We start from the raw sequence: 12341 nt of genomic DNA, 5'->3' as shown, positions 1-12341 counted from the left end.
GGAGGTGGTGATAATTCATCAAATACACATTTTTACATGTTGCATACTTGTTTAGACGGTAAGAGAATTGTAATTTTTATTCATAAATAATTCATTGTTATTGATAATTCGAAACGTCTACTTCTAATGCTAATTGTTTTTGCTTTATAATTTTAATTTAAATTTAATTTTTAATCAGATTTGATTTTTCCCGACTATTTCTTATTTGCTTTCCATTTAACCAATTCTCGGTTGAAAAATTTTGCCTGAAAAAGGGAAAAAATAAAAGAAACGTCACTAAGGTTAAACATGGGTTTCTTTGGCCGGTTTTAATTGAAATATGCATTATTGGAACGGCTTCCCGTTTAAAAAATAATTTTTGCTGCAAACCGATTGCATAAAGTGCTATGGTTGAAAATACTAACATGGTTTTGCTCACTGGCCGAGTATTTGAACTGGACCAATTCCCTGTAACGCTGTATTATTTTTCACGTGAAGAAGGAATTTGTCCTTTTTTGGATTATAATGACCCCTGATCAAGAAAGTGGCACCATTAGAAGAAACTATGCTGAATTTTATTCCATCAAGCATTGTGAATTCAGTAAGAAATTTACTATTCAATAAGCATTTTTTTAAGCTAATCTCGGCTAGTAAAACAATTCCGCATTGAACAGTTGATTTTAGGTAGAATGCCAGTCGTACCGAATTATGATTTCCCAGTTGCGCAATCCAGCTTTGAATTCTATATATTCAATGAACAAATTCTAATGGAATGCAAAATAGAAAAGAAGCGCTTGCAGCAAAGATATTTTTCATACATAACAAGTCTTTTCTCCCCAGTGGAGTTTGCTCATTGCCTTGCTATTTGCTTGAACGGCTATATAAAGACTGCCTCTTGTGATGCCATTTATTATGCTGAAAATGGATATTCTTGTCTATGTTTTTATCTTTCTCTAAATGATACAGTTGAAAGTGATTCAGAAAATTTAGGATTGCCTATTTTTGTAGTCAAGAGCTGCAAACCAGGTATAATTGTGCTATTTCTTACTCAAAATAATCAAAAAGACATCATTATTTATTTATTTATTTATTCATTCATTTAAAAAAATGAATTTTAAAAATAATTAGGTGAAATTCAAATTACAAGTTAAGATTAATATTTGACAGTTGTGCAAACATAAATATCAAAAAGCAGCAACTATATAACTGAAATTTCAATTTTAGTTTTTCTTAAGCAGCATTTTTTTCACTAGTGTTAAGATGCATTCGACTGTCAGAAAAGTAAAAATACATAATTCAACAAATAAAAATTTGAAATTGAATATGCTAAATGTGTTTCAATCTGTTTTAATAGCAACGACGTTGCCAATCCAGCACCTCACAAATATACATGATTTTTCAAATTTATCAGAAAATGATGATGAAGAAGTATATTCTTATAGTAATGGAAGTAATTCAGATTATTTTAAAAAACCTCTTTTTTATTGCCCATTTTAACAAATTTTTATTGCAGATGCTTTGGCAGCTGAAGCGAACGATGCGTTAGTACAAGATTCTTCTGTGGAAACTGCTAAATTGCATAAATTTATGGAGATTTGTCATATTCAACGACGAATTATCACTGAAATAGATTATGTTTCAGTATTTACATTCAATGATCCTGTATGGACGCTAAACATGTGCTTGCATCGCTGTCGTGATAATATGCATGGTGAATCACGATGCAGTGCAGTTTTATTTTCGCGATTAAATCGAAGGTGCAAATTATTGTCTCATGCAAATGATGCAAACAAATATCTAATAGAACCGTGTGAGGAATTTGTAAGCATTCTAGCATGTGCTAAAGGTAAGGTTTTTAAGCAAACGATGTATTGAAATAATTTTAATAGCAATCAAGACAAAATGCACATTAAATTATTTAATCGCTTAACAATTTTACCGTTTGTAAGAATATTCTAAAAGAATAATAAAGTGAACTTTGAAAAACATTTTAATATTCTATAAATGTATGAGCATGAGACATGATAGCTTGCTGTGGTAAAGAAATAGATCTATTATTACTGCAAAATATTGTATAAAATGACCGTAGATGAAAAAAGTTACCTAAATTTTTAAATTAAAGTTGCAATACTGGACATTTTAGACAGAGAAATGGAACGAATTGATAATCCTGAACCGGTCAATTTTTACCTTGAAGAACTTCGACAGATATGCAAAGTTGAATTTTATGTATTAAAAAATTTGACTCAATGGAAAGAATTAAGACAATTGAACAACGTGACAACTTTTAATGAATGTTTGCTATCATGCATTATGGAAAGCATGCAGATTCCATGTTCAGCAATAAATTATTCAACATCTGGAGAATGCATACTGTTAATGAACGGAAGAAATGATGAATTCTTCGAAGTTAAGGATGGAACATTATTTGGAGAAATTATAGACTGCGCACTGGGGTATTATGTAGAACAGTTATATCATTGAAATTTTAAGTGGTGATGAACTGTATTAGTAGAAATGATTTAAGAAGTGATTGCATAAAAAACTGGCTAAATACTGTCATTTGTTGCAAAAAAATATTTACAATAAATATTTTTTGTATAGTACTATTTTCCATTTCAAGTACATATGGAAACAATTGAAAGTTACTATTGCTGTTCACAATTTATGCATAATTGTAATAAAAGAAGCATTTTTAATTTTACTCCATGTAAAATTGCTCATTTATGGCATATCATTAAATTTTAAACTATAATTTAAAGCTTACTTCAGTTCTGACATTCTTTTACTGACAGAAAAATTTGTCGGCTTTTGCTTCTGCTGCTTAATATTGCATTGTAATATGCAAAATAGTTATTTTTTACAGTTGAATTTAAGAAGCTTCAAAACTAAAATTTGCACATTTATGTAAAATTCAATGTATTTTAAATTAATTCGATTTTAATGTGGACAATATATAAAGATGTACATGCCAATTAGCTAATTAATTGTTAATTAAATAGCAGTGTTAAGAATTAGAATTAGAATTAGACTAATTCAAATACGTATTAATTTTTACATATTTACTAAAAAGTAACAACGAAAATGAGCTGCTGCCTTCATTATCATCATCGGATCGTCATAGCAGTGTTCGCATGTTAGTGGCTGATGATGCAGATTCAGATGTTGCTGATCATGATGATTGTATTCTTCGTAATGTCAAGCTTTATTGTTGCGCTTATTTTAACATTTTTATTAATTTTTGCATAAAAGAATTTTTACATCTTGACAATGTAGAAAGCGCTATGTTCAGAAACGTTAGCAATCACTACGTGGATTTTGTAAAATATTATCAGCATTATGAAATGTGCAAAATTTAAATTCTCAGTGCTTATCATTTTTCTCACGTCACTTTAAAAAGAATTAATGAGCTGATTTAGTTTGATAATAATTGTTTGCACAAATGAGTGAAGTCATAATATATCCTGAACGCATAGCTGCCTTATTTGTAAATGAATATTGTAAATATCAACTTCTAAAAGGTAACAAAACTTATCATGTTCAAATAACTAAAGCTAGACAGTTCATATCATTTGCATTGACTGTATTGACATTGTAGCTTTGTAGTTTGTACTAACGGTACTGTGTTTTACTTTTTTCTATTAATATTAAAATTTAAGTTTAATTTCATTTTTACCTGATTTAATTTTTTAAACACAGCTTACACTGCTTGAAGGAAGTTGTAACTCGCTACTGTTTAGTAAATTACTTTTCAGTCGACTGTATGTAAAATATTTTAATAAAAATTTCATATTTATTTAAACGCCATTATGTCACTTTGTGCAAAAAAACTTCTTTTTTCTTTATAACTGAATATTAATTGCGGTAATTAATATTTTTCTTCTGAAACATCTACAGAATAAGAAAAATTTCTTAGTTATTTAATATCATAATGAATTAATAGTACATTTAATTATTTTTAAAATATTTTCAGTAAATAAGTCAGCATTTTAAACAGTTCTTTAATTTAAGTTTTTAATAATGGAATGTGAAAACACTTTAATAACATTCAATGTACGATAAGCATTGCTAGAAATACAATGCATATCAAGTTATTTAAAATGTCTCGCTTTTTATGTTTTACTATAATTTTGCAATAAAGTTTTCTAATAAACTGAAGAACTTGTCTGTCCTTATGAAATTTTTATAATCTATTTTGTTACAACTTTAAAATATTGCAATTTACAAATATATTTGGTGGCAATTATTTTATTTCAGCAGATTGCAGATGGAAATGAAGAACGATTGAATAATCCTGGTCGGTTATAAAATTAATCTGTGTAAAATAAACTATAAATTTTTTCTTGACTGTTTGCTCTTTAACACTGCAATATTTTGTGTATTATTATTATTATTATCATTGCGTATTTTGCTTCAATTCAGGTAATTATATTTAGAATGTATAATAATATACATATAAAAATTTGTAGAGGTTGTTTTGCAAGGAGAGGAGTTTATATTCAATTCATTCTAAAACAATAAAACAGTTTGCAAAAAATGAATTACATAAATTATCAGCAACGCAGCAAACATGTAGATGTACAGTACATAAAATGCACTGTTTGAATTAGCATCAAGTGCAGATACTGCACGGCGCACAGAATAAAGAACTGTTACCATTTTTACAATAGCAATGGTTGTGAAATTTTAGTCTTTTAAATTACAGCATTCAAATTTTTGCAAAAATGCCTTCTAATATTTGCTGCACGCATTTAACGGCTATTATATGTTCTGCACATTGACAGCAAATCAGTGTATTTCATTACCAATCAGTATCAGTGTATTAACAATAAATTAGATTCAACATTTTGCAATAATTTGTTTATACAGATTCAAACGCCTCTTTATTTCATAACATTTTTATCCCTAATCCGGGCACCTGTCTACATGTGTAGACAAACGATGTTTGGAGCAGTGCTGTGATTTAAATAAAAATAATTAGCCTTATTCATTCCACAACTTTTGATAAATTTTTATGCTCTATCTGCACAGCTAATTTTTTTCATCTGTGACGTTTTCAAACGATTGCTTCATGTTTACGATTCATATTCCGTGCACAGGTCTACATATGTAGACATATAACACTTTCTCTTTTTTTGATGATTATACTGAAATAATCCACATTTTTGATTATTTTTGAATGTGGTCCATGTTCGTGTGCATTATGAAATCTGGGATAAAGTTTCTGTAGATTTGTGAACTCTAACAAAAACGTTTTTATGGACCGTTATTTCACATCACATTCAACTGTGCAACATCTTCTTGAGCATGGTCATACATCTGCTGGTACAATTTTTGCATATCGCCGTGATGATCCAGCATGTTTGCGTAAAGCAGTGCGACGTGATCTCTACTCCACATTAGCTGTTTATGAGCACAACAAAAGAATAACGATGATCAATTATGTGCCAAGGAAGAACAGCAATGTTCTTCTGTTGACTTCATGCCACGCAAAGTTGAAAGTAGACAACCAGCAAGGTGACAAAAGACCAAACATCATGAATGACTAAAATCTTGGCAAAAGAGGCGTGGATAGCATGGATGCAAGAATAGAAGATTTTTGCTGTATAAGAAAGACCAACAGATACACCATGCTGATGTTGTACTTCATTGTTGAGGTGTGCATCAACAACGCATTCTTACTGATGAGACATAAGTAAAGTTATCAGAAGATAAAAAAGCGTTTTATGAGAGAGCTTTCAGCTGGTCAAACACATCGAAATGAGGTTTCAAAATGAAAAAATCTATGCACAAACTAAACATCCCTTCATCCGCTACGGAGTTGCCAAAATCATAAATGTTACAGATATCAGTTATAAAACGATAGAATCCATCAAAATGCCGAGTGTAAGGACGTCGAAAATCAGTGTAAAACCGCTGCCATTCATGTAAAAAAATATATACTTAGCAGTCATAAAATCACTAAAATATCGTGTAGCGCTTGCATTGAATAAAATAAATAATCTATTTGTGGAATTATCATTAGTTCTTGAAAAAATAATCACTTTAACATCATGTACAGGGACTAAGCATGACGAAACTTCTAGTGTTTACATATGTAGACAGGTGCCAAGATTAAGATGTAAAATTTGCCGCCTGGATGAGGGTTAATTAAAAATACGATTAACCCTTTCAGATCAGCATTTTTTTCTGCAAAACAATCTTTTTTAAATATGCGTTTTAAACATGTTATGGTGTGTGTATGAAAATTCTAATAGGATTTATTGTTGCAATAATATTATTGCCATTTTTAGAGCTGTATCAAAAGTGATACACTGGGCCTCAAAGGAGTACACGTTTCTATAACTAAGTGTGCATACGTTTATTGTTCTTATGTACGCAGGCATGCAGTAATTGGCAGACAAATAATTATTTATGAAATTCTGTAAAGCAGTTCCTGTTGCTACTTAGGCATAGGTAAATACTGCATTTTTTGCACAGGCACGTCGCTAATTTAGAACACAGTCTGCATCTTCTTAGTGTTTGAGTGATTTTTGGTCAGTGGCTAGTTTGGTCCTTTGCTACTTCTCTTGAGACGTCAGTTGGTCGTCTTCCCAATCGTCTTGACGTCAGGGGTAGTGTCGGAGAATACGCACGAGAATGGCTTCTGGAAGTTGCAATAGACTTGTTCACAAGACACAAGGACTGACTAACTTGGCAAGTGAAGCTTAATAGGTCCAGTGTGCCTGTGCATGTTACAGGCATCTCTTTTCTGTCCCTCTTATACAGTTGCCATGCATCTGTCATGGCAGTGCTGATGATCCAAAAGAAAATGCGACGGGTCCATTCTCGACTTTTGTGTTCGATGCGGTATAAAGTAGCAAGCATGTTGTTCAGGTCTATGCCACCCATATTCATGTTGTAATTTTTTTAAATGTTTGGGATTTCAACGTTAATACCTTTTCGTTGTCTGCCATCCCACCTTTTCACAGTTGACTTTGGTTTTTTACCAAGATATGTCGATGTCACTGTGACGCGTCTGTTGTCATACCAAGCAATTGCGATGATCCCTTTTTTAGCGACAGTTCTAAAGTCATAAGCACCTTTGCCCTTTGACTTCAGATCTTTTTCAGAGAGCAGCTGGCAGCCACGAAGTCTGTCTGGTCTAATGGTCCCATAGAATGGGATTCCCATTTTTTTAGCCGCAGCTGTAATTCAAGAAATGTGTAGTAGTTGTCAAAGAACAGTTTGTAGTTTCTGTTCTTTGGCAACGTTTCGCACAGTTTTAATATATAATTTGCTGGTTCAAAAGGCAGTGGGTCCTCGACATAATGGGGTTGGGCAAGCGATTCTGAGTAGGTTGAGGGTAGTAAATGTGATGTGCAATTTCCGTTTAAACTCAGTGTATCAAAATTGATACAGGTAATCTAATCAACTCTACTCAGCACCCCAAAAACTTTAGAGGCTTCTGTCAATTTTAACATCATCTTCACATCAACATCTACTAGTAAAATAATTATTATCTTTAAATTCTGCTCAGTTCTCAATTTATGCAACAAAATGCAAATTCATCTTTTTTCGTCTCACCTACCTGTACAGCAGGGCGCATTATAAAAAATCTACTAAGATGAGAAAAAAATGGCAATAAAATATTGTTAAGACAAGTGTCAAGAACACAATCATGGTTAACAAACACGTTTCAGTAAATAGCTATGGGGCATAAAACATTATGTATGAAAATTGATACACTGGGCCTGAAAGGGTGAAGATAATAAATAACTTGTTGCATGAAAAACTAAGTTAATATTTAATTATTCAACCATTAAATTTATCAAGACAACTGTAAATGGGTCTAAATGTCTCAGTTATTAATTAATAAAAATTTTTGAAACTTAATGTGTTTACAGAACGGAGATAAAACAGAATTTTTGGCTTTTTTTGTTTGAAGCAAATTGTTAGTCATATTAAGTTAATTATTTCATGCTGCTCAATTTATTTTCATAATAGTCTTTCGTATTACTTCTATAAAACTACTTTTATAGTATAATTTGCGCAAGATATGCATTTTTTGAGAGATGAATTTTAATGTTCATTACATTTGATGATTGAAATAATTTTGGTTTTAATTTAAAATTAATTAAATTTTAAATTGCTGAACAATTTTAATCAATATTACTTAATAGCATATAATCTAATACTTGTTTACTTTAAATATTTATTATATTCATGCATATATTTTAATTAACTTGGATTAAATCAAATGCATTAGTTTTAAATTAAAAAATGATATATTTTAAAAATTAAAAAAAGTCCCTTAATGCTAAACGAGTATAGAATTAATTTCAGAATTTAGAGTTTAAATTATTAATTTATTTGTCAATTTCTTAATTTGTCTTCATTGGAAACAATTATTTAAATTAAATGTTATGCTCTAAAATAATTATTAAAACTTTGCTTACTACTCAATGCATTTGATGATGCAAAGCTGAGAATTATAAAGCAACTTTATTGTGATAAACAGGCTGCATAATTTTTGCATTGATTTTAAGGATGGCCTTAATTAATGCTGTCCTTGTTACTATAGTGTTCTATTCTATAGCAAATTAATTTTTAGTAAATTTATAAAGTAATACAAGTCTTGTTTTGCTTTTTATCAGTCAAGTCAATTATTTGAAAAGTGACTTTATAGTGCAACAGTTGATAAAATGTGTTTTATTGAAAGAGAGAATATGTCAGAGTATGTGGTGCACAGGATGTTTTTTTTATTTAATTCATAGCTCTGAAAAATGCATTAATCAATGTTTCGAATGGAATGCATTTTGTGACTGCAACCATGTTTTATACAACAGGAAGAAAAGGCAATATGGCAATCATATATGACGTCATGAAGTATCTGTAAGAAATTGTCCGTTAGAACCAGAAATTTAATTTTATTTTATCATTGACTGCTTAGAAGGCAAGGCTCTTCATTATTTAAAACAATAAATATCCATTTTTCAACCTAATCTACAGTGATTTCAGTTGCAAGCAGCACAGTATGACAATTATAAAATATACAATAAAAGAGAATTATTAAAACTTCAATCACCGCATGAAGAATGTATCATTGAACAATTTCCATTTTCTAAAATATTTTGCGTAGTCTATGCAATTCCATCCAAAATGAAATTTTGTTTGTGCTATTGCCAGATATTAACCTCAAAAGGCTCATGTAATGCTATTCTTTTCGCAGATGCAGAAGAAACGTGTAAACTTTTAAATTATTAGTCAAAAGATAGACATTGAAATTTAAATTGTTTGCCAGTTTTTTGCTCTGTTAAAATGTAAATCTGGTAAGAGAATTAATTGCTGCATATATATTTGCTACTTATTATTATTACATATTTAATTTTCCACAAGAAATATTACATATATGTTTAATTAACTTAAAACTAAATAACTAAAAAAATAAACTTAAAACCATAAGTGCATTTCAAATGTAATGAAGCCTTTAGTATGGAAATGTTTTGCATCAACATTAATGCATAATGAAGAAACGTATTATCAAACTGAATGCTTTGTTAATATGTTAATATGTTAATAGTTGGCTTCTTCATTTTATTTCAGCCAACTTGGATAATGAAACCGAATTTGAACTGTCTGAAAATGAAATTACAGCAACATCCACTTTTGTAATAAAAGTATGTGGGCTAGTTTGCCATATTCATCGTATGCAATTTTTGGGAAAGCGCAGTACATCCAGGGTAGCAATGACTAAAAGGAACATCTTTGAAAATTGCATTCGGTATTGTGCTCCAAAACATTGCAGTTCTGCTTACTATTTTATTATAAAAAAGAAAATGTCGTCTTTTAAATGTGACAGAAAATGAGCAGTTTATAATTGACAGTATCATGATCCTCATTATTACTTCATTTATTAATTAAGTTTCATTAATTAAATTCTTCAGAATTCTGCTTATTAGATAAATATTTTACTTTTAATAAAACGAAGATGATAAGCACTGAATGAATGGAAATTATGCACTTTTTGTAAAAATAATTATTTCAGTGCGATGGCATTTTAATAAAAGAATTTTAAAATGTTGCATTATTAAAATTCGCAAGAAATCACGTACAGAAATGAAAATCAATATCAAGTTACAATTATTTAAAACTAACATTAAATAAATTTTTAAATATTTGCATTAAAAAATAAAAATCGAATTAATGCATTGAATGACGTTAGTCAAGTGTTCTGCTTAGAAAAGTTTAGTAATGTTGATCTTTTTTTTGAAACTTTTTAAGATGAGAAACAGAATTGAATTATAACTTTATTATATCAGAAAGTAACATGAAAGATTTCGGTGAATGTTATTTTCATTTATTTCACTATTACAGAAAAATACTATTTTAAAAAACAAATGTCAGAGTAACGGCACCATGGAAAATAAAATCCAAAGATACATGATGAGTTTACATGAATTTCATGAAATTTGAGAAGCGGAAATAAGAGATGCTGCAGAAATTAGAAAAACGGAAGTTCTTTACATTTTAACTCCCGTTTATTTTTTAACCCTCATCCGGGCGGCAAATTTTGCACCTTAATCCGGGCACCTGTCTACATATGCAGACACTAAAAGTTATGTTATGTTTATTCTCTGTACGTGATGTTAAAATGATTATTTTTTCATGAACCAATTATAATTTCACAAATAGATTATTTATTTTATTCAATGCAAACGCTACATGATATTTTAGTGATTTTATGGCTGCTAAGTATATATTTTTTTTACATGAATGGCAGCAGTTTTACACTGATTTTCGACGTCCATGCATTCAGCATTTTGATGGATTTTATCGTTTTATATCTCATATCTGTAACATTTATAGTTTTGGAGCAGTCTGTAACGGATGAAGGCATGTTTAGTTTGTGCACAGATTTTTTCATTTTGATTCCTCATTTTGATGTGCTTGACCAGCTGAAAGCTCTCTCATAAAACGCTTTTTCATCTTCTGATAACTTTACTTATGTCTCATCAGTAAGAATGCGTTGTTGATGCACACCTCAACAATGAAGTACAACATCAGCATGGTGTATCTGTTGGTCTTTCTTATACAGCAAAAATCTTCTATTCTTGCATCCATGCTATCCACGCCTCTTTTGCCAAGATTTTAGTCATTCATGATGTTTGGTCTTTTGTCACCTTGCTGGTTGTCTACTTTCAACTTTGCGTGGCATGAAGTCAACAGAAGAACATTGCTGTTCTTCCTTGGCACATAATTGATCATCGTTATTCTTTTGTTGTGCTCATAAACAGCTAATGTGGAGAAGAGATCACGTCGTACTGCTTTACGCAAACATGCTGGAACATCACGGCGATATGCAAAAATTGTTCCAACAGATGTAAGACCATGCTCAAGAAGGTGTTTCACAGTGGAATATGATGCAAAATAACGGTCCATAAAAACGTTTTTGTTAGAGTTCACAAACGGCTGTGCCAATTGCCTAACATTGGTGCTTGCAAGACCAATGTGACGTTCTTCACGACTTCTGCCAGCATATAACAAATATTTCAGAGCATAACCATTCTCCGCGTCACATATCCAGTTCATCTTCACACCGTACTTTCCTGGTCGAATGGTCAAATGGTCAATACGTATGGTAAAATGCAAAAGTGGCAATCACAAGTTCACCGCAACCGATTATTTATAGCAATGAATAGCTGCATAATGGATATCGCTCATCCACTTTTTAAAGCTGCCATAAACAATTGGCTGTTTTTGTTGCATATTGAGCTAATAACAGTGACTCTTCAACAAACATCAAGAAGGTCTGAGAGCACTGACAGATACTCATTAAGCATACCGTATTTATCTTTGGGGTTGGCACCCTTTTTGACTAATCTACTCTATAAAATCCACAGAAACTTTATCCCAGATTCCATAAAGCACACAAAAGTGGATTACATTCAGAAATAATCAATGTGATAACCTCAGAGCATTTTAACTACTTCAAACATGTGGATTACTTCAGCATAATCATCAAAAAAAGAGGTGTTATGCGTCTACATATATAGACAGGTGCACGGAGTATGAATAGTAAACATAAAACAATCGTTTAAAAACGTCACAGATGAAAAAAATTAGCTGTGCAGATAGAGCACAAAAATTTATCGAAATTTTTGGAATGAATAAGGCTAATTATTTTTATTTAAATCACAGCACTGCTCCAAGCATACTTTATCTAAATATGTAGACAGGTGCCCGGATTAGGGTTAAACAGATGTTTACATGTTTGCCGTCAATTTAGCTTTCATTCAAACTTTGCGTATTCAAAAGCAAAATGCACAATTTCATTTTCAAATTTAAGAATTGTAATAAGTGAGGCGAATGAAAACAATTTT

At 30.8% G+C, this 12341-nt stretch overlaps 3 protein-coding genes across 3 annotated transcripts; 1 reads left to right on the top strand and 2 right to left on the bottom strand.

Annotated features, from left to right (window-relative positions):
• Positions 1 to 668: 668 nt before the first annotated feature.
• Tsp_00211 (putative PAN domain protein) lies at positions 669 to 3303 on the top strand. The gene is made up of 7 exons (XM_003375982.1): positions 669 to 918; positions 988 to 1005; positions 1334 to 1429; positions 1493 to 1825; positions 2102 to 2435; positions 3053 to 3176; positions 3256 to 3303. The coding sequence occupies exons 1-7, from the start codon at positions 669 to 671 to the stop codon at positions 3301 to 3303; spliced, it is 1203 nt and encodes a 400-aa protein (XP_003376030.1).
• A 3213-nt stretch (positions 3304 to 6516) lies between these two features.
• Tsp_00212 (conserved hypothetical protein) lies at positions 6517 to 7152 on the bottom strand. The gene is made up of 2 exons (XM_003375981.1): positions 6918 to 7152; positions 6517 to 6857 (listed from the first exon to the last, which is right to left on the bottom strand). The coding sequence occupies exons 1-2, from the start codon at positions 7150 to 7152 to the stop codon at positions 6517 to 6519; spliced, it is 576 nt and encodes a 191-aa protein (XP_003376029.1).
• Positions 7153 to 10726: 3574 nt separating this feature from the next.
• On the bottom strand, positions 10727 to 11550 carry Tsp_00213 (hypothetical protein). Its single transcript, XM_003375980.1, has 2 exons — positions 11142 to 11550; positions 10727 to 10812 (listed from the first exon to the last, which is right to left on the bottom strand). The coding sequence occupies exons 1-2, from the start codon at positions 11548 to 11550 to the stop codon at positions 10727 to 10729; spliced, it is 495 nt and encodes a 164-aa protein (XP_003376028.1).
• Positions 11551 to 12341: the final 791 nt, after the last annotated feature.

Source organism: Trichinella spiralis (genome assembly GCF_000181795.1).
Source record: "Trichinella spiralis strain ISS 195 chromosome Unknown Scfld4, whole genome shotgun sequence".
NCBI lineage: Eukaryota > Metazoa > Nematoda > Enoplea > Trichinellida > Trichinellidae > Trichinella > Trichinella spiralis.
The sequence above is the reverse complement of the archived record's forward strand: the minus strand, read 5'-3'. Positions and strand labels throughout refer to the sequence as shown.